The sequence below is a fragment of the Tenrec ecaudatus genome, chromosome 7 (genome assembly GCF_050624435.1).
Source record: "Tenrec ecaudatus isolate mTenEca1 chromosome 7, mTenEca1.hap1, whole genome shotgun sequence".
Taxonomy (NCBI): domain Eukaryota; kingdom Metazoa; phylum Chordata; class Mammalia; order Afrosoricida; family Tenrecidae; genus Tenrec; species Tenrec ecaudatus.
The window spans coordinates 33,572,908-33,596,091 of NC_134536.1; the positions used below are offsets into that span (position 1 = coordinate 33,572,908).

At 42.8% G+C, this 23,184-nt stretch overlaps 1 protein-coding gene across 3 annotated transcripts in view; it reads left to right on the top strand.

Moving 5' to 3' along the window:
- Positions 1-7,656: 7,656 nt before the first annotated feature.
- Positions 7,657-23,184, top strand: part of AHI1 (Abelson helper integration site 1) — a 187,122-nt gene continuing 171,594 nt past the window's right edge. For 2 of the 3 annotated variants that reach the window (XM_075554499.1, XM_075554502.1), the window contains exons 1-5: positions 7,657-7,879; positions 11,167-11,234; positions 15,134-15,258; positions 16,735-17,294; positions 20,123-20,313. In XM_075554499.1, the coding sequence (XP_075410614.1) occupies positions 11,225-11,234; positions 15,134-15,258; positions 16,735-17,294; positions 20,123-20,313 (886 nt within the window). In that variant the 5' untranslated portion in view covers positions 7,657-7,879; positions 11,167-11,224. The remainder of the gene's footprint in view (positions 7,880-11,166; positions 11,235-15,133; positions 15,259-16,734; positions 17,295-20,122; positions 20,314-23,184) is intronic. The other variant, XM_075554501.1, reaches the window with a different exon arrangement.

The window sequence follows — 23,184 nt, forward strand, 5'->3', positions numbered from 1 at the left end:
CCACCACCATTCTCAAAACATTTTCTTTTCTTTTTTAAAGAATTAAATCATTTTATTGAGGGCTTGTACAACTCTTATCACAATCCACACAAACATCCATTGTGTCAAACACTTGTACATTTGTTTCCCTCCTCATTTTCAAAACATTTGCTTTCTACTTGAGCCCTTAGTATCAGCTCCTCATTTTTCCCTCCCTCCCTCCCCCTTCCCACTCCCCCATGAACCCTTGATAATTTATAAATTAGAATTATTTTGTCATATCTTACACCATCTGATGTCTCCCTTCACCCATTCCTCCGCTGTCCATCCCCTAGCGAGGAGGTTATATGTAGATCCTTGTAATTGGGTTCCCCTTCCCCCCTATGTACCATGGTTTTTGGATCCATTTGTCTGTTGATGGAAATTTGTGTTATTTCCAAATCATTGTGATTGTGAACTGCGCTGCAATGAACATTGGAGCACAGATGTCTGGCCGTGACATTTTCTTGCTTCTTCTGGGTATATGCCCAGTAGGGAGACTGCTGGGTCCTATGGTAACTCAGTTTCCATCTGCTTTAGATATCTCCAAATCGATTTCCATAATGGCTGTACATACACACAGGTCCACCAGCAGTGGATGAGAGTTTCTTTCTTACCGCAGCCCCTCCAACCCTTGCTACTTTCTGATTTTTTTAATTGAACTATCTTTGAGGGTGTTAGGTGGTTTAAAAGGTATGTTGTATATAACCATAATATCACTATTTCATGGTGCTTCTGGGAAGTAACAAGAAGTATTTAGTGGCTAATTGAAAGCCTGTCAGTTTTAACCCATCCAATGGCCCCAAGGAGAAGGACATGGCAATCTACTTCTGTACACATTACAGTCTAGGAAACCCTTTGGGGCTGCTGTACTCTGTCACACTGGGCTGACTTCGTGCAACTTTGAGTCAAAATCGATTGAATTGCCCTCAACTACCACCACCACAATTTCACCTACCAAAGTTAATGAATAGGCCTTGTTGTTGTTAGATGCCCTCATGTTGGTAATGACTCATCACAAGTCCGTGTACAACAGAGTGAAACATTACCCAGTCCTGCATCACCCTCACAATTGTGGTGTTTGCACCCATTGTTACAGCCTTTGTTTCAATCCATCCTGTCAAGAGTCTTCCTCTGTTTTGCTGTCCTTCTACCTTAGCAAGAAGGATGTCCTTCTCCAATGACTTGTCTCTCCTCACAACATGTCCACAATACATGAGATAAGTCTCACCACTCTTGCTTGTAAGGAGCATTCTGGCTGTATTTCTTTCCAGACAGATCTGTTGGTTCTCTTCCCAGCACCCTAATTCAAATGTATGAACTTTCACGTGCACATGAGGTGACTGAACATACTGTGATTTGGGTTAGGCACACCTTGGTACTCAAAGTACCATCCTTGCTTTTCAACCTTTTAAAGCGGTCGTGTGCAGCAATGCATCATTTCATCTCTTGACTGCTGCTTCCATGGGTATGAATTGTGGATCTAAGCAAGATGATATCCTTGAAAACTTCAATTTGTTCTCCATTTATCATGATGTTACCTACTGGTCCAGTTGTGAGGTAGGGTTTTGTTTTTGTTTACATTGAGTTATAATCCATATTGAAGGCTGTAAGCAATCCTTTATCTTCATCGGCAAGGGCTTCATGTCCTCCTCACTTTCAGCAAGCAAGGTTGTGTTAAGTGCATATTGAAGGTTGTTAGTGAGCCTTCCTCCAATCCTGTTGCCACATTCTTCTTCATATAATCCAGATTTTCTTATTATTCAATCAGCATACAGATTGAATAAGTATGGTGAGAGGATGTATACCTTTTCCAGATTTTTAAACCATATAGTAGTCCCTGTTCACACAACTGCCTCTAGCTCCATGTACATACAGGCTCTGCATGAGAACAAAGAAGTGTTCTGGAAGTCCCATTCTGCTCAACATTATCCATAATTTATTGCTCCACTCAGTCGAATGCCTTTGCATAGTCAATAAAACACAAGTAAACATCTTTCTGGTATTCTCTGCTTTTATCCTAGCTCCATCTGGTGTCAGTAATGATATCCCTTGTCCACATCTTCTTCTGAAAAGCTAATGAAGAGGCATTTGAAGCAATCATTAACCTATGACAGGGATTGGAAAAGTGTGGCACTAGAGCTATATTGTGACTCTTGTTATTTACGTATGGCTCTACAGTAAATTCGGACAAAAAGGATATTATTCAGATAATGGTGACTTCCATTTGTTTGTAAAAATATATTTATAGCTTTCCAATGATTTTTAAATTGTTGTGAGCGACAGGATTGTATCTTCCATCTCAAAAGTTTGTCGACCTTGGTCTATGGCAAAAAATTTGGAAGAGAGGTACCTGGCCACCTGATTACAAGAGATTGATATTTGTACCCACTTCAAAGAAAGATGACTGAACAGAATGTGCAAGTTATACTCAAGGCTTGAATCTTTCCTTAAAGTCTTTCAACTCGATGTATGCTGAGTGTGGTCTTCCTTTTTTTATCTTATTAAAAGATCATTTTACTGGGGGCTCTTACAGCTCTTATAACAATCCATACATCAATTATATCAAGCATATTTGTACATATGTTGCCATCATCATTTTCTAAACTTTTCATTTCTATTGAGCTCTTTCTTTTTCCTTGCTTCTAAGTTGGGGTATAATGTTTCTTTATAATACTTTGCAATACTTTGTCTTCTTGAGCTACATTTTATAATACTTTGTCTTCTTGAGCTACACTTTGAAATTTTTTTTTGTTTTAGCTCTTTTACTTATTCTTTTCTTCCGATTGCTCTATCTACTCTATGATAAAGAGGAAGTTTCACAGATTACTCTGACATCCACCCTCATCTTTGTTTTCTTTTCTCTCTTTTTAATGACCTTTTGCTTTCCTCACATATGATGTTCTTGATGTGATCCCACAGTTCATCAGGTCTCCTATCATTAGTGTTCCATTTATTCTTGAGATGTTTTCAAAATGCAGATAGAATATACTCAAGGTCATATTTTGGCTCTTATGAACTTGTTTTAATTTTTTCAACTGCAACCTGAATTTACATGTGAGAAATTGATGGTCTGTTCCAGTCAGCCCTTGACCTCATTTTGGCTGAAAATACTGAGCTTCCCCATTGTCTCTTCCCATAGATGTAGACAGTGGTGGGATTTAAATAATTTAACAACTAGTTCACTGCGCTAATGACTATTTTAAGTGTTAAAAAAATGATAATCCGAAAGGTAGTTTATTATTTTATACAGTTAATATTTAAATAAAAGCAATAAAAGAAGTATGCAAAACTGGATTATGTTACAAGGTTTTAAAAATATTAATAAAAATATGAAATAATACTTGACAAAAACGATAAAACTGTTACTTAAGACATTTCCATATTGCTTCTTGATTGGTGTCCTCACTCGTAATATTTTTCACTCTTCTCTAAGCATTATCAGCGAGGTGGTTTATCCTTACCCATTTGCTTTTCACTGGATTGCATTGGGGTTCCATTCTTATTTCCTATAGAGGTAGGCCAATTGGACAATAGTCCTTGTGTCCGATAGATTAGAAGCAGATGAGTTTTCTTCTCTGAACATACTATGCTTATCTTTGAAAAAGCCCTTATTGCTTTTGTTGAACTTACAACAATTATTCTGACAATATTTTTAGCTCTTTGAATACTTTCAGGAATTTCATAATTCACTCATAACATCTCCTAGGAAATTGGGGCATAACACAAAGCTGAAACAATGACAGCGTGTCATCCTCTGGTTGTCAGGCACTTTGTCTTTTTATGTTATATATTTGTTTACTGAAGTAGCAAATGCAAGGGAATAAAAATTTAGTATTTCATAAAAAGTACGAGTTTTATGAAACAAATAAAAACTATAAATATCGTCCCATTTGATTTGATTTTGTCCATACTGCCTGTGGACAGAATGAACAGTAACTGCCAGTGCTCAGGAAACTGCTTAGAATATTCTGGTGCACAGATGAATGCTAAAAAAGAGTAAGGGATATAAACTTTGTGATTTCCACATTGCATGGCTGCCCCGTCACCCACCTTAGAGAGAACCCTGATTACAAGTGCCATTTTCACAACCGGTTTGCCAAGCTCAACAAAAAGTCAGGTATTGATTCTTCCACATTGGTACAAACCAGCTGAATCCTATCAGTGGATGTAGTCAATTTGATTTCTATGTATTCCATCTGGAGAAGTCGACATGAATAGTTGTCGCTTATGTTGGTGAAAAGTATTTATTGTGAACAAGTGACCTAGTTTCTAGCATCACAGTACTTACATGCCTCCACGGTACAACAAACTGACAGGTAAGTGGTGGAAATACACCTGATTATCATCTAAGACCTTTATTGGTGTGGGTAGTTATTGTGTAGTCTATTATGACTCATGTCAACACCACACATGTGCAGAACATCCATAGGTATTCGTAGATATTTCAAGGCTGTGACCTTTCAAAAGGAGATTGTCAACCATGACTCTAGGTGGGTGTGTATCACCAGTCTTCTGGCTAGTTTTTCAGTGCTTCACTGTTTTTGATATCCACATTCTCCATTTTCACCTCTTAATCCCTTGCCTCTCCTAGGACATCAGAGTGACCTCCTGGGTCTTGTCTTTTTGGTTGATGTTTGTTAGGTGCCATTGAGTCTGTTCTGACCCACAGCGATGCTGTACACAACAGAACGAAACCCCTCACGGTCCTTCACCATCGTCACCACGGTTCCCATACCCTAGCTCATTGTTGCAGCCACTGGGTTGATCCATGTCATCAAGGGCCTTCCTCGTTTCCACTGCGCCTCCACTTTACCAGCTCGATGTCCTTCTCCAGAGACTAGTCTGTCTAAATTGTTTAAGACAAAATCTTGCCATCCTTGCCTCTGGCTGTATGTCTTCCAAGACAGGTTTGTTTGTCTTTTCAGCAGCCCATGGTACTCTCAATATTCTTTCCCAGCACCACAATTCAAAAGCTATATATCTTTGTTCTTTAATTTGAATGGGACTGGTTAATATGTTTACTATATTCCAACTGATTAAGCATATCACAAAGCAACATCACAATAAATGGAGAGGATATAGAAATTGCCAGGTATTTCATTCCACGTGGGTTAACAGTCCACACCCATCTAAAGAGCAGACAAGAAATCAAACAATGGATTGCATTGGGTAAATCAGTTGCAGAGTCTCTTTAAAAATTTAAAAAGTAAAGACATCACTTTGAGGAGTAAGGTGCACATGACCTATGTCTTTTCAAATACTTCATCTGTATGGGAAACCTGGCTAATAAAACAGAATGACCAAAGACTATTGGATGCATTTGAATTGTGCTGTGAAGAATGTTGAATGTGAGGGGACTTCAAAGAGCTCAAGGAAGAATTCCATTTTCCACAAACTTTTTGAATAATTGATTTTGAATTAAGTTGCCGAGAAGATGCCTCATCACCTTGAACTACTTCAGTGTGAATTTTCTAAAAGCAAATATATCTTCTACATTACCAGGGGTATGGTCATTAAAACCAGAACCTAACACTAGTATTGTTAAAATGAACTCACTGCCATCGAGTCAATTTTAACACATACTGACCCTATAGGACAGGTAGAACTCAGAGGGTCTCTGAGACTGTAACCCTGAGTAGAAAGCCTTGTCTTTCTCCCAAAGAGTGACTGGTGGTTTTGAACTAAGGACCTAATCCATGAAGTCCATTCAAATTTTGTTAATTTCTCCAACATCCTTTATAGCAAAAGAATCCAATTCAGAGTCATGTGTTGTATTTCGTTGTCAAGCCTCTTTATTCCCCCACAATCTGAAACAAACAAACAAACAACTATTTATTCCTTGTCTTGCCTGGCCCTGACACTTTTAAAGAACATAGCTCCATGACTGTCTCTCAGTTTGGGTTTGCTTATTGTTTCATGATTAAACACAGGTTATGTCCTTTGGGCAGAAATACGATAGAAATGTACCAGTATATGTTATATGCTATAAATCCATCCCATTGTCGTTAACTCTGATCACCAGCGCTGAATGTCTGCATTTTCAAGTTTCTATTTTTTCCCCTTTGTAACTATTAGATGTTTTGTGGAGCACCATGTGAAGCTATGTAAATATTTTCCTACTCTTATAACTGTCATCTGTTATTTTTGTTATCCACTGAGGATTCTCTTTTTTTTTAAATGTAATGGTTGCTAAATAGTGATCTCCGTCTTTCCCCAAACCTGTATCATTCCTTCTCCATTTAAAATTTAAAAGGCACTGTAATGTCAGTGCGAGCTGTATCTCCCATCTTTAAAAGTTCATTATTTCTATCTGTACACCCTGAAAGTTACGCTTCCTTGCCTCCCTCGGCCTGCACGCGTCCACTGGACGGAGTTAACAGCAACAGATCAGGGGTTCTCAACCTGTGCACCCCGACCCCTTTGGGGGTTGAACGACCCTTTTACAGGAGGTCCCCGGATTCATCACAGTAGCAAAATGACAGTGATGAAGTAGCAACGAAAATAATTTTACGGTTGGGGTGTCACCAGCACATGCGGAACAGTATGAGGAAGGTTGAGAACCACTGAACTAGATGGATGGTTGGATTTAATAACTCACAGCCAGAGTCCATGCTGGCTCATGCGGCCCCGTAGGGCAGGTAGAACTGCTCCTGAGGGTTTTCACTCTTTAGTCTCTCCCCTGCAGGCGGGGCTGGTGGGTTTGAACTGCTGAACTTGCTGCTCGCAGTCCAATGGGTAATCAGAGGCACCAGAGCGGAGGCAGAAATCCAGAGGGGGAGGTGTTGGTGCAAAGTTGAAGCGTTCAGTCTGGGACACACGGAGTTGAGGATGGTTCCCACTGCCGGTCTCAGGATTTGCAGCAAGAAGCTAGATGCCACGCTTTGTGGAGCGCGTGGTGCAAAATCAACGGGAACGCACACTACGGCCTCCTTAGAAAGAAGTGTAGCCGTCACTGCAAAAAAGAGGCACGAGTCTGACAACTACTGCAGTGCGTGGCCTCCAATTCCAGAACCAGGTTGTAACCGGTCCAGCAGTTCTCTCAGCGGGAAAGATGGCGCCTTGGCGGAAAGGAGAGGAGTGGGCGGGTCGTTAGGGTTGGTGAAATAGGACGCTTTGCTTTTAATTGCATTTTCAGTACATGGAGCTCAGCCCTAGATGAGCCGTGGGCACTTTCCCCTCATGATTCAGTCCAATTTCCCACGACTGCTGGCACGAGGCATCTGGCGGGCGGGCGGGCGGGCGGGCGCGCACGCGGGGGAGCGAAGGCCACGCGGCCCCCCCTCCCTCGGCCGGCGGGCCGGCGACTACGGCGGCCTCCTCGGGCCCCATGTCTCCCCGTGCGCTCCCCCAGCGCAGTTCTACTGCGCAGAGCGTTCGTGCGCCGGGACGACGGCAGGGACGCGGTCAGGTGCCGAAGAGCACGCGCGCATTCCCGGGGTGCGCTCCGTTTCCCGCGTCCGGGGCCGCGAGGGCGGTTCCACGCAGCCCGCGCGGTCACCTGAAGGCCCGCGGGCGCGCGCGCACGGCCCCGACCAGCGCCGCGAGGGGCGCCTCCCAGACGCACGAGTGGGCGGGGCCAGGGAGAGGGCTCGGCGGAAGGCTGCGGTCCAGCGAGAGGGCCCCGGCGGTTTCGGTTGTCATGGGAACGGCGGCGTAGCTGGTGCTGACGTCGGAGCGCCGAGCTCTGCCTGCGCTGCCCGCACTGCGGCATCCGGCCCGCTGGCTGAGCCGCGGTCGCTGGCGGCTGTGGTAGCTGCGCGGCCGCCTGGCACCGGGCGCCCCGCCTGGCGCGGGGGCCCCGTCGCACGGCCCGGCCCGAGCTCGCGGGACCGGCGGCCCGCTGCCCTGCGCGTTGTGAGTACGTTGCTGGCGGCGGGAGCCGGGCCGGGCCCTTTGCGGGGGGCGGCGGGGACTGCTGGGCTCTGAGGCGCGGGGGTGAAGAGTCTGGGGCCCAGGGGGCTTTGGACTGCGCCCCCGCTGGGCTGCGAGAGGGAGGGATGCGAGTTTTGAGAAATACCTCTCCATACTTTGCCTCACTTCTGCAAGGCTCTCCCGAGTTGTTAGCGTGGTGTATATTAAAAGAAAATGCGTTTCTTAAAATCTTTTCTGCTCCCCCCCCCCATTCTAGCGTTAATGTTATTACAGTCAGGTGTGTTACCAAGTATACTTCTTTTTGCACTGTCAGCCTGGCGCTGATTCTTGAACCTGTGGAATGCCTTCTGAATCCATCTTTTTAAAGGGTGATCAATGGCTTCTATTGATGTTTAAGAATCAGCAGGATCATTTTAACATGATTCAAAAGAGGGGGGTGTTTTTTAGGGATCCCTACCAGATGATTGTGTCCCAGGGAGAACTTCCGTAACTTCTACTCGCCCTCAGGAAGACTTGGCAAGTTTGTTTCACCTGTTGCAGTGATGGTTACTGTGTCCCTTGGGCTTTCAGATGAAAGGTTGCTGGTTCTGAGGATGCTGGGAAATATTTAAGAGGATATTTGAAAAAATATTCAACTACAAAAACTTAAAAAAACTGTATTCAAATTATTGCTTATTTATGAAGTCTACTCCTGATTTTCAGGAGACAGATGCGGCAGTCTGCTTCCATAAAGACTTCCATAAAGCCTGCTTTCATAAACTTTGAAAATTCAGTTATAATCTTTATGGACAGAAGAAATCAACTCATTTGCAACCGTTTTATGGTTGGCTTATTCATTGGACTACTTTTATGGGGAGTTTGCTTGTTCTTTACAATCAAATTTGATAAAACACTGGATCAGACAAGCCCGTCTGCTTTTTCTTCCTTTGATCTTTGAGCTGTGTCACAATCCAGTTATGTTTCCTACTTAGTGTCTCTGAGCATCTTCTATGAAATGGTTTGTGAAAGAGAAGGTTTAAAATAATGGGATGTGTGAAGGAAGGGATGTCTTTTCAAGTGTGACTCTGTTGGCCTCTGTAAGCATTGGACTTTCTAACTTCAAAGTCAACAGGTTCAATCCCAGTAGCCAATTTGTGGGAGAAAGATGAGATTATCTAGGCCCTAAAGATTTACAGCCCTGGGAACCCGATATGGGGTCATTTTTAGTTGCAATCAACTCCATGCCTGTGAGCTTGGTTTTTAAAGTTTTTGCAGATAATGTTGCTATTCATTAAATGTTGTCGCAAATTCTGTAATGTGTATTAATGATATTAACACCAAGAGATGATTTTAAAATAGTATAAAAGAATCTGTTGCCTTTTAATAGATTCTGGCTCATGGTTACCCCATAATTGTCAAAGTAGAGCTATGCAAAGGTTTTTCAGGAACCGTGAACTTTCAGAAAGACACCCTGGTGCATAGTAGATGAAGCACTCGGCTGCTAAACTTTAAGGTCCGCAGTTTGAAGCCACCAGCCAATCTGCAGGAGAAAGACAAGGCATCTTACTCCTATAAAGAGTTACAGCCTGAAAAGCCCTTAAGGGTACTTCTACCCTGTCCTGTAGAGTCACTGTGAGCTATGACTTGGAGTTGACTCAATGGCAGTGAGTGAGTGACCTTTCAAAAGTGGAGGTAAATATCCCAGACTTTGTTCCAACATGTCTGTGGGTGAATTTGAACCTCCAGCTTATAAATACATAGCCTGGCACTGAACCATCTGCTCCACCAAAACCAAATCCTTTGCCATTGAGGTGATTGTAATTACCAGTCCCCCTATTTGACAACACAAGGGCCACAAAGGTTACCCAGGCTGTGTGTTTATGGACGGAGGTTGCCACGTCTTTATCTTGCAGTGACTAGTGGGTTTGAGCGGCCTGTGCAGTTAAGCAGTCCAGCACTGCCCCACAATGCACCAGGACCCCTTCTCCTTTGTGTCAGAGGATTCTAAACATGGTCCCGCAGGGACTGGAGTTTCAGTGATCATGCCTGAATGAAGACACATTCTGTTTTCTTTTATAGACCAGTTTTATTCTTGAAAAGGTATGCCTCTTTTGTACTTTAAGGTACAATTAACACATGCTTATTTTAAGTACACATATACACATCTTTAAATGAAATTTGCGATTTAGAAACGTACTGAGTTTATTTCTGGTTCACAGTAGCTCTGACACACTACAATACACAAGCTGGCTTTAATTTGAGAAAGATGCTATACATGCTTCTGCTCCCCTTTATACTTGTTGCAGCATTTCAACGAGGATATTTCAATTCCTTGTCTGGGTAGAGTACACAATAGGTATACTTTACTGATAGACTAGTATGTGGTCTTGGGGAAATCAGTCCTGTGATAGAAGTAGGTTTCTTAAAAGTACATTGACATGCCCTTTCACTTATTGAAACTGTGTTTGAGTTTATTAACAGATCATGCTCGATGTTAACTGCTGTTTAAAGTAATCAAAACTCTAGAGAAATTGAAACATAAGGTTTATTGAGAGCATTTATTTTATATGCATAGAGGAAGATCATTCTGAGTGCTGTAAAGAGCAGATGGCTCCAAGTTTGCTTCTTACAATGAAGCACCTAGAGAAAAGAGAGAAGAGGAGAAATGCAATCATTGGCCAATCTTAATATTGATTGATTGGGCCCTCCCCTTCCCTGTTACAGCGGCCAAGTCTGAACCTTAACCCACCTCCAACCGCAGCATTTGAAGTTCAAATATATTAAGACTTCCAATGGGAAAAAAGAAGGGGGGAAAACTAGTAACTATGGATGAAAGGAAATCCATGGACAGGGTTAATTTTTGTAAGGAATTTCTTTACAATGACTATTTGTTTTACTGAGTAAGAAAACTTTTAAATCTAAGTAAGATGTTTATCATAAGTTTTCTCTTTTCAAAAACTGCCCTGTTTCTTTTTCCAAATGGAAAACCCATCACGTTGATGTGTCTCATAGTGACTCTGAAGGATAGAGTAGAACTGTCCCTCTGGTCTTCTTTATAGACACATGCATATTTTACTCAAATACCTCATTTGCTGTACTCTTTTTTTTTTTTTTTTTAGGACTCTAAATTCAGAATTGTTCAAGTCAATTGTGTAAGACTGGGTGAACTCAAAGAGCTGGGTTGTATCAATATAAACCTGATGAAATGGTGGACAAGCAATGTATAATCTTGCATGAAGAATATTTCTTTATTTTCCTTTGGATGTTTAATATACAAATCTTTTTTTTAACTAGAATTCTGATTCCAGCAATGTTTTCCATTACTGCACAGTGATCTCCATAAAGCTGAGATATGCCCACTGGTAAGCTTTTAAGACATATATCCTTAAAATTTACATTACTTAATTATTTTGAAGTTTCGGGTTTTTTTTAAAGGTTTCCTAGCACACTAATAAATAAAGTGAGTGCTATTGACCAAATATTTCAGTTTGAGCTATTTGGAAGCTTGTTAATTAAAGTTACTATATTTTGCAAGTTCAACTTGAAGCAGAAGAAAATGAAAAGAAGTCCACATGAGCCAGAGGATGACATCGACAGTATCTTACCTAAATGTAGAGACCCTCTAAAGAATTGATTTGATCCGTGGGATACTGTTGACTGAAAACCAAACTTGTTTTGGGATATGTCAAGGATAGATATCATATAACAAGGATAGATATCATATCATATCATGGATAGATATCAAAAAGTTGGTGGAAAATTTGAGTGAAAAGGTAGATGGAATTTTTCCAGGAACTTTGTGAAGCGCCTTCATACATGAAGGAAGCAAACAGTCATTAAAAAGACAAATGGGAAAAAATTAACACTGATATCTAATTAAATATTGTAACTTGCACTTCCATATAGAATAGCTAAAGTAAATGTAAGCAATAATGAAGTAAACGCTGAGAAGTAGATTTTCAGGGAAGCTCAAGAAGACAAAGTATAAAGGAAGAGAATGCTTGGCATTTCTATAACTGAAGACAAAAATTCATTCAGTATTGAAGAATCCAAGTTCAACAATGCAGGAAGCATCAAATGAAGATGATATGGACACACTGCCTAAAATAAATGATTGAGGTCAACTAGTTCTGGAGGCAGCATATGATAAGAACCAATGGTACTTAAGGAAGAAGTTCAAGCGGCATTGGTGAAAAATGGCTCTTAAGAATTGATGGAATGCCAATTGAGATGCTTTAACAAACAGATGCAACACTGGAAGTGTTCACTGTGTGTGCCAGGAAATTTGGAAGACAGATACCTGGCTAGTAAATGCGAAGAGAGCCATAATTGTGTCCATTTCAAGAAAGTGATGCCATAGACTGTGGAAATTATCAAACACTATCATTAATATTGCTTGCAAGTAAATTATGCTGAAGATAATTCAGCAGGTACAGTGGTACATTGACAGAGAACTTGCAGACACTCAGACTGATTCCCAAGAGGATGTGGAATGAGGACTAGCATTGCAGAGAACACCAGAGAGAGCCACCTGTGTTTTGATGACTGTACAAAGGCCTTCGACTGGGTGGATCATTAACAATTCTAGAATATTTTCATTGTGCTCATGCAGAGCTGGTACACAGACCAAGAGGCAGTCATTTGAATAGAGCAAGAGGATGCTTCAGAGTTTCAAATCAGGAGAGAGATGTCAGGGACTTATGCTTTCACCACACTTGTTCCCTCTGTCTGCTAAGCTAATAATCCAAGCAGCTGGACTCTTTGGAGAAATGTGGCATCATGATTGGAGGAAGACTCATTAGTAACCTTTGATTTGTAGATCATGCAACCTTGTATGCTGAAGGTGAAAAAGACCTGAAGCACTTACTGACTGATAAAGATCACAGACTATAGCATTCAGTGTGGATTAAATCACAACGTGATGAGACATAAATTCTCCCAACCGGATCATTAAACAACATCATAATAATTGGGAAAGAGATCGACATTTTCCAGGACCCACAACCAACATCCATGGAAACAGAGGTCCAGAAAAATCAGATGATGTATTGCATTGGGCAACTCTGCAAAAGACCTCTAAAGTGTAAAAGGGGCAAAGATGTTGCTTTGAGATGCAACAGCACCGAGCCATGGTATTTTCCATTGCCTTGTATGATGCTGGACAGTGAGGAAGAAGGGATTCATCCATTTGGATTATCGTCTTAGTGAAGAATCCTGAATATACTGTGGACTTCTCAAAGAGTGAACCAGTTTGTCCTGGAGGAATGTTCTTTAGAGGCTAGGATGGTGAGACGTTGCCTCACACACTTTGGAGAGGTAATCAGGAAGGGCTAGTCTGGAGAACAGCATCATACCTGGTAATGGAGAGGGTCAGCAAACTGGAAGAAGGCCCTGGGGAGGTGGATTAGCACAGTGGCTGCAACAATGGACTTGAGCCTAGCACCTGATGTAAAGGCGGTGCAAGACCAGGCATTTTGTGTTCTGTTGTACACAGGATGACCGGGACAGAAGCGACTTGGCACCTGACGATAGCAGCATGTCAATGAATGGTAGTTTGGGATCAAGATGGACTAACTAAATAATAATTAGACACTATTGAATATTTTATAGTAGGGAAGATGTGTGCGATTTTTTTTGTCTTAAGAATTCAGCTAATAAGTATTTCAGGCTTGGTTTCTACAGCATCTATTTTTGTTCTGCTAGAACTCCATTGTTACAGCATAAATTCAGACTAACACTTAATGAAGTGGGCAAGGTTGTGCTTCAGCAAAACATAAACAGGGAACTGGCCTATGATCTACACGCTGCCATTTCTTACTTTCCAGCATTCATTCATTCATTCCTCATTCATTTAAAACAGCGGTTTTCAACCTGTGGGTTGTGACCCCTTTGGGGGTTGAACGACCCTTTCACAGGGATCACCTGATTCATAACAGTCATAAAATTAGTTATGAAGTATCAACGAAAATAATTTTATGGTTGATCACCACATCATGAGGAACTGTATTAAAGGGTCATGGCATTAGGAAGGTTGAGAACCACTGATTTAAAACATGTTGATTGAACTTGTACTCTGCCAAACCCTCTAGTATAGCAGTTCTCAATCTGTGGGGCGCGACCCCTCTGGGAGCCAAATGACCCTTTCACAGGGGTCACCTAAGACCATCGGAAAGCACATATTTCACAATATATAATTACATACTGTTGTGATTAATCACTATGCTTTAATTATGGTCAATTTGTAACAATACATCCTGCATATCAGATATTTACATTACGATTCATAACAGTAGTAAAATGACAGTTATGAAGTAGCAATGAAAATGATTTATGGTTGGGGGTCCCCACAACATGAGGAACTGTATTTAAGGGTCACAGCATTAAGAAGGTTGAGAACCACTGCTCTAGTAGGAACTAGGGATGTAGTGATGAGCTACGTAGTGTAGTAGGGGAGTTGACAGTCAATAAATATATACACCTATTTAGGCAAATAATCATACAATTTCAAGTTATGTTATAGGCTTTAAAGGCAAAAACAGTCTGCAATGTGAGAAACAGGCTTCAGGATGAAGCCAGAGATTGTCAGAAAAGACCCCAACTGAGAATATTAAGCAGTCAGTTAAGGGATTAGGGTAAGCTTAGAAATTAGAAGCATCTGTTCTTGGAAATCCCATGAAGCTATCAGGAGCTTACCTTGTGAGAAGCTAAAATCAGGGTACTGTGGCTAGAATGTGGGGAGCTAGGGGAATGCTTGTCTTGATTTAGAACTAGAGTTAAGAAGATCAGGAAATGTGGGTTCCTGTAAGGCATGCTGAGCACCTGTTTCATTTTGTCCTAGGTGAAACGCAAAACTGTCATAGGTTCTTAAGGGAATAATGTGATCTTATTTATGTTTTCAAGGAGAAGAGCCAAAATAATTTTTGTTGTTGAATACTGATTATAGGCTAGGCAAATAATAGCCATGCCTTTGCAGAGTAAATGCCATTTAGAGATATGAAGGAACTTGCCTAAAGTCACTTAACTAGCAATGAAGTTGATCCATTGCACCGGAAGTTAGAAACTAGCTTGGCGCGGAGTCAGCGCGCTCCGCGAAACGTGGTGTTAGTCAGCAAGAGAAAAGGCACTTTAAGGAGGGAGTGGCCAGTTACGCCAGTCCAGCTGGAGAGCACACGTGGACACTCATACAATAAATACTTCTTTAGCATCAGCAAAATGCAGGGGGGTGTTGGAGAAAAATGAGAAACCATTCTGTCTTTCGTAGTTGAGAGTGAAGCCAAAGTGAAGACCAAAGCTCGCTTTGAGGAACTGCTGAAGAGCCACAATGATCTAGCCCGTGAAAGGAAGAAGCTGCGGAGGAAGATCGCCAGATCCGGAGAGAGCATCTCCGTAAGTAATCGGTAACGTGCCAGTGAGGACCCAGACATCTGAGGGAAATTGTAGCTTTCCCATGAAAGCTCGAGGCAACTCTGGAAACTCAGGAGGGTCCGTCTGGTCATGGTAAAACCCTCCCTGCCGTTGAGGTGACTCCACTCATGACCCTGTAGAACAGACTGTCCAGTTGGGTCTCCAAAGCGGTACCTTTCTGTGGGAGCCAAAAGCCTCATCCTTCTCCCAATGGGCTGCTGACCTTGTAGTGACCAGCCCACTGTGTCACTAAACCAAAATAAATAAACTTCTGAGACTATAACTCTTTACGGGAGTAGAAAACCTGTTTTTGTGTGTGTGTTTTCCCCCCATGGATTGGCTGGGGGTTTTGAACGACTGGCTTGGGTTTAGCAGCCCAACACGTGTGTAAGCACTACACCTCTAGGACTCCTCCTATCGGGGTCAGTAGCCCAGCCTAAAAGAAAGTGATGTCAACATCAACATGCCTCACTCCTGGAGGCTTGAGATCCGTCTTGCTAACTCTCCTAGAATGAAAACAGAGGGACGGGTGAGGATGAGGATGACCGCAAAGATTGAACCAGATTTGTGAAGAGCTTAGGAAAGAATGTCTTCCTCCAAGTGTTCATTGGGCTACTGATATTGGCCCTCACTCTGTGATTCTTCCCACTAGAATCCGGAGGAATCATTGGGACTGTAAGGCAGTAATTGCTCATTTTTAGAGAAGGCACACTGTCAAGCGACAGCTTTTTAGCAGCACACTTAGAGGAGTGAAACTACAGAATCAAACGGTACCAAACAAGTCCTCGTGACGGGGTGCTGAACTGCCTGCGCTGGGGCCGCCGTGCAGTGTGAGTGATACATTGGCTGTTTGTGTGGAGGACAAAATGCCTAACTCTTACTGGCTTTTTTAGCCAAGTTCTCAATAATCTCTTCATTTGGGCATGGATCATTTTGTCAATGAGGAAAGATAGTTTTTGGAGATTTTAGCAATTAATTCACTTATGAAAATCATGACCTATTTTCCCCATGTTCCTTAATCATTTATCTGAAGTTCTTTTCAGTGATTACTAATACAATGTTTAAAAGAATAAAGTAGGAGACCCAACCTCACCCACGCCCATCAGGTAATTCTGACTTACAGTGACCCTATAGAAGGACCGAGCAGGACTGCTTCCGAGTGTCGCCATGAGTGTAAGTCGTTAGAGGGATGGTCGGCTTCATCTTTCTGCGGGGGAGCCACTAATGGGTATGAACTGCCTGCCCTGCGATTAGCAGCCCTTTTCTGAGCCCACTGGGCCACCGGGCTCTTTAGGCCAGAAGAGTGTTCATCAAAGGCACCAGCATGCTCATCATTGTGTCTAAGTGAAAAAAAAAATGAAGTCATCTTCTCACTATTGCATATTGTGGAAGGTTCGACTGTTTTTCAGTAACTAAACCATTGCTGTGCTGACACCTTGCTATTGTGTCTTTTCGTAGAGTGACCCTTTTAGATGCAGCCTTCAGAATGCTAAAGAAACCGACAGTGATGACGGAAGTGTCACGAGCGCTAATAATCCCCAGAAGAGTGTGCGCATCTCGAAAAACAAGCTCAAGAATGCAAAACCGATTGAAAATCCAATTGACGATGCTTGTGTAGAGGGAGAAAAACAGGGAAAGTCAAAGAAAAAGGTTACAAAAGCGATGCTGCACATGTCTACGCAAGACACGGACCCGGAGACATGTGAGAGGAGAGTGGATCCCGCACAGCAGAAAGCACGAGCGGCGTCCCAGTTGGGCTCTGCTCAGCTGAAGAGCAAGAAGCCCAATGAGGGAAGGGAGAGTAATGATATCGATGAGGAAGAAGAGCTGCTGCACGTCTATCAGCTCCAAGTCGCTGAAGAAATGGCAAAGGAAATTAAGAAGAAAATACGAAGGAAACTGAAAGAACAGCTGACCTATTTTCCTCCAGAGACTTCCCTGCAGGACGACCAACCGAACAGTGAGAAAAGAATAAAGAAAAAAAAGAAAGTTCCAGTCCCGCTGAAAGCTGAAGCAAGGTACATTGCGTTGATACCTACACAATGCTGCCTAAAGAAATCGCCTCATGTTCAACCCTTGAGTGATACCTGACATGTCACAAACACAGCCAAAGAGAGGGTATTCTTTCATGGGGAGCCGTGGCCGTTACAGGGATAGCAGGTAACAGGGATGCATTCGTAACCAGCGGCTGCGCAACTTAACCCCTGGGTTTATTCTAACTCACGGGAAACCCATAGGTGCTCTCTAGTGTCTTCATTGAAGGATTTTTCAGAAGTAGCTCGCCAGGCCTGGACTGGAATCTCAACCTTTCGATTAATAGCCAAGCACATTAGCTATTTGCAGCACCCAGGGACACTCATGGGGTTTCTGTTACCTCTTTGAGCTGAATGCTTTACAAGATCCCATTCATGGAGAAGCTAGAATATGACAGGACTGGTAAGAAACTAGGCAGTCTTAATTGCAAAGTCTCTGCCAACTCACATTGGTTTTTAAGACAATAGGAACTTAATTCTTTCTCTCCTTTTTTTTTACAATGCTTTTTTCTTTTTATGAAAACATTAGCTTTGATAGCTTTTTTCCCTCCTGTCATTTAGATAATATCTGCTCGGTGTGGGACATGTAGACACAAAGGAGGAATAAAATGCCAGTACTCTGACCCTCCAGTTCAGCCACACAGTTAGCACTATGCTTGCCTAAATTATGTGGTTTCCTGGGATTATGTTCATATTTATTTCTCTTTGAGAAAACAATGCAGTTTAAAATGGCTTTTACTGGCCAGGCTTAGTGTAGTAGCTGTTATTTTTTTTCCTCCAACCTAACATTTAGAGATGCAATTTAAGGTGGGAATCCATATATATATTCATTCCTTAGCATCCAAGGACAATTTTAAGCACTCCCAGCTTAATCAACAACAATAAAACAAAACAAAAAGTTTCTCATCAGAGCTGTCTAACGATGGTCACAGAGAGAAGGCAACTGAGATTGCTGCAGGGCCATGTTAGTGCTCGTATGAGTTTATTGCTGCATGGAAAGCGCTGTCAGCGTAAGACAGCAGACATGCTGTCTCTCCCAGTGTCTGGGGGGTGGGAGACGGAGATGCGGTGGCGCAGTGCCTCTGACTCAGCTCTGTGGCCGGGGTAACAGCCAGGTTGTAAAGCATGGCTGCGCCCTTCTTGACTCGGCCGAGGAGGATCTGCCGTGGACATGGCTCCTGGGCCCCATTGTACTTGTCTGTGTGTAGTAAAAGGCAAGTGATGCCTCCAGCTTCTGCTACATTATTGTAGCTCAGCCCACAAGCTGCCCTTAATTGACTGCTTTTACCTTCCACAATAAAATAATTCAGCCCCTAAGAAAGGTCTTAGAAGGAGTCTGATCAGAGATCATTCATTGAAGAAAAATTTCACCTATGGGTGCTCTCATGTGGCTGTGGGCAGGTATACCAGGTCCTCATTGGCCATTGCCAGCGACATTGTTTCCATGTCAGGTGGCTGCTTAGAGTAAGGGCTCAGAGAAAGCAAGCCTGAAGTCACAGTCTTCTTGGAACTGTGTCTCAGAAGTGGCAGCCATGCCTCTAAGGTATTGGGTCTTATTAAAAGTGAGTCACTAGGTCCACCCAACACTCAAGGAGAGGGAACCAACCACACAGAGACTTGAAGACCAGGTGGGAGAGATCAACAGGGCCATCCTGAGACGCTCCTTCCTGTCAACACCCAAACCCCATCCACTGCCATCCGTCAGTTCTGGCTCAGAGCCACCCTGTGTGAGGCAGTGTTCTCAAGGCTGTGAGTCTTCACGGAACTAGACTGTCACATCTTTCTCCCACTGATTGGCTGGTGGCTTCAAACTGACAATCTTCTGATTGGCAGCTGAGCACTTTGCCCAGTGTGACATTTCTGGCTGCTTCTGCTTCCCGCTGTGCGCTGTCAGTCTTCCTTCGGATTGACACCCCGTCTGTGCCGGGCTGGTGAGCCACGGTCGCTGCAGTCAGGATAGTTCACACATTTTGAATGCATCATGCAAAGGGTAGCTGTTCTCTTTAAGTAAGCAAGTTTGGTGGTGTCATAAAGTTGCGTGATAAAGTTCAAAAATGCCTAACTTGAAGTCCTTTCTTGTTTTGAAGTGGGACTGATTATGGAAGTCAATTTTTTATTATTTAGATGCAGATTTTTTTTAATCTGGTAAATTTTATGCAAATAGTATGAGGCTAATTTCTCCCTATAGTTCAGTGTGCTTCTGGGCTGCAGAAAAATATACTAGTTCATGTTAGGCAGATTTTAATTTTAATAAAGGCCTTCCAGAAATGTAGTGTCACCCGAGACACTAGAAAACACAGACCCTTGATTTTTACCTAGAAACCAAAGGTGAGTGAATAGCTGGAGCCTCTTTAGGACAGAACTAATCAACCCAGAACACATTTTGACTTTTACAAAAACCAATCCAGAATTTTTTCATGAATCATCTACCCAGCAGCAGGCGAAGGCTATTTTGATCAATCCAAAATCAAACTCAGAACTTTGGGTTGCTGTGAGGCAGAATCGATTTGGCAGTGAGTTTGGTTTTCTATCCAAAATCAGGCAGATTCATTGCCAATGAGATACAGCTTTATTTTACTTCGGGGATGGCTAGCTCAGCTTCAGTTGGCGCTGGGGGCTTACATCGAAGAACTGTAAGAAAGATCCATAATGCTTAGCTTGACAGCTGATTGGTAGCTAAGAAAATACGTTCTTCTGTCAGGACATGACAGTGATCTTAAGACTAGCCTTGTCTTTATTCACGGTTCGCGTTGCCATATGTGAACACTTGCACATTGATATTTGTAATGGCATGTACTTGAATATATTTGCAGTACATTGACCACCTCTGAACTTGAACGTGACAAAGTTGAAAGTGAACAAAAGAAGGACCCTCCTGTTGGAGCAGTAACTTTAGATTCTCATCAAGATGATGAACTGAACACAACCCAACAAAAGGTAGAAGACGGCGCGGACGATGACAAAAAACCCCAACCCCCCAACATAAAGAAGAAGGCCAAAGCAGGTTTGTTACCCAAGTCGTATGAAAACGTGTGCCTGGTTCGAAGTCACTTGTTCCTAGGAAGTTAATCATGGAAACAAGTGGGAACCGAGGCATACATTGAAAAGGCTCCAAGGGAGAGGAGTTGGTACTTATTTGCATTCATCTCAATTGAAACTTTTCATTTATTCATACCTGGATCTCTGACTAATTTAGATTATGCAAATCAGCTCGAGGATCTGATGCTTCTAGCATCTTCTACTTAATTTAATCCACCTGTAGAATGGCACTGACCTAGTTGCTGTGGGCAGAGGGCCACCCTCGCTCTGAAGTCAAACTGCAAACATCTGAAGGATGTTCTTCAGATAAGGTGATTTCATTTGGTTGTGAAAATATATTTATGGCTCTCAAAAATTCTTGAAATTGTGAGGGGCAGGTTTGGCTCTTGTCTCAGAAGTCAGCTGACCCCTGGCCTGGAGGATTTCTTCTTTCTACCTGTGGGTTCTAAGCCATAAATAGTGCAGATGGATAACTACTGAAAGCTAAAATTGCCCCGCAGTCAGTCCCCGTTCCCAGTCTGCAGGCTGCCTCACTCGGTCACGCTTGTTCCCTTTCCAGTCCTCCCTCCTTTCTTTGTGCTTCCCAGTGTCCTTTCTTTCCTTTTACTGTGAAGCTCCTCCTCTCGTTTATTTCTCTATAGTTTCTATGTTATATGTTCTCCACCTCCCCTACCCACCTCCTTTTTTGGTCTTCATTTCATAGGCCAAACATTGGAATAAAAACGTGCAGTTTTAGGATTTAGGTACTTACTTCATCAGTTTGTCATGCTGTAGAGGCTTCCATGCTGCTGGGGTGCTTTGAGCCGTGCCATTGGTCATTGAGATAGCACGGTCAGCCAGGTGACTGGATGTCAGCGTAGCTGCAGACTAAGGGCAGACTAGAAGGAAGCTGCAGACAGTCTCTACTTCTGTGAAACTAGCCACAGGAAACCATATGGGTGGAGTAGAACTTTGTCAGCAGATTAACTCCTCAGGTTAGAAGGACATTCAAAATGTAGCAAGGGAAGAGCTTCATCCTCAAATAAGAGTCCACCTTAAGGATGTAGAGGGAGCAGAGTTGGCGGCACCTACAATTGCTGATGGGGTGGGCTAAAAATGAGGAAACAGCTGCCAATTTCCATTAATAATAGGGATGTGGAATGTTTGAAGTACCAGAGTAAACCAGCCCCTGACAAATATCAAGGGTCCGTAGGCGTCACTGTACGGCTATAATATATAAAGAGTATAGTAAAGTCATAGAGAATAAGAGAGAGAGGAGTGGGAGTGAAATGAAGAAGTCAGGCACATTTTATGGTAGCATGCTCACCACCTAGATGGCCATGATCTCAGCATCCAGGGCCGCACAGTGCACAGGAGGAGGGGAGAGGATGGAGGAGAGGGGAGAAAGAGGGAGAAGGAAGGAGAGAGATTTATTTCTAACCAAGGCTTATGTATACTGGGGGGCTTATGTATACCTGATTACAGGTAACGACATACATCAGAGTAAGGGGTAGTACCATAGGCAATGCAGCAATGGGAGGGGGAAATCTGGGGGTGTACATGCAATAGGAAGAGGGATTAGGGGTACACATGTGACAAGGTGGGCGGATCCTAGGTTCAGGATGTCAGCCTAGCCTTGGTTGTCACTGAGCTGGTTTTACCTGTGCTGAGCTCTCCAGGGAAACAGTCACTGTCCTTATCAGCAGGGCGCGAGCCCCGCCTCTGGTGGACCAGACAGTAGTCTGATTGCTGTGGATGGCTGATGCCTTTAAGGAGAATATCCAAACATCTGACCTCCCACTGTGTGCTGGCAAGCAGCTGCTTAGGTTTGGCATATATTTGGGGGAGAAAAATTTGGGAAAAGCCTTTTTGTATCCCACATTTGAAGTATGAATCTAGGAAAATTGAAAGTCATCAAAAATGAAATGGATTATATAAAGGTTGACATCCCATGTATTATTAAGCTGAAATTAACCTATATTGGCCATTGTATATCAGATTATTATATAACAGATTCCAGAAGAGTGGTGGTGTATTTATCATCATCACCATCATCAAAAAAAAAACAAAACCCCAAAACATTTTGAGATCTCTTGGGCTGCAGTCTGAAAGGCCAGCAGTTCAAAACCCGTAGCTGCTGCTCAGGAGAAAGGTTGCGTCTCAGACATTCACAGGGGCAGTTCTACCCTAGCCGATGAGTCGCTGTGAGTTGGCATTAGTGCGATGGCACGGAGTTTCTCGTGTATTATGACAACACAGTGCTGCCTGTGATGGGGGACAGTAGACCCCAACAGTGGGCTGAAACACAATTGTGAGGCTGGTGCAAGAGCTGACATTTCAAAGACCCCCAACAGCAACAACAGCAACGTGATGGAATGGCTGTCCGTACACATCAGGAGCCCTGAGAGTGGTTGCTTGTTGGACTGCAGTGTGCAAGGCCAGCAGTTTAAAACCACCAGCTGCTCCACAGGAGAAAGACTGGCCTTTCTGCTCTGTAAAGATTAAAGAGCTATAGTCTCAGGAACTCACAGCGGGCAGTTCTACCCTGTCCTATAGGATGGACAGTTCGCACCTGCTTGATGTGAGTGTGCGTGAGTGATCTTACACAACATTGAAGCTTAATGCTCCATTAGATGAGTTTACTTCTCCATTTATTTAGATCTTTTAAAACTTATTTCAGTGATTGAAAAAAAATTAACTTTAAAGTCTAACCTTAGATTTACTCCTTAGGTAGTTGGTATTTCTTGATGCAATTTTAAATGGCATTTTAAAATTTTTATCTGCTGTTTGTTGGTTGCTGCTGAATAATTGATCCTTTAGGTTTTTAGTGTTATACCCAGTGAATTTGCTAATTTCA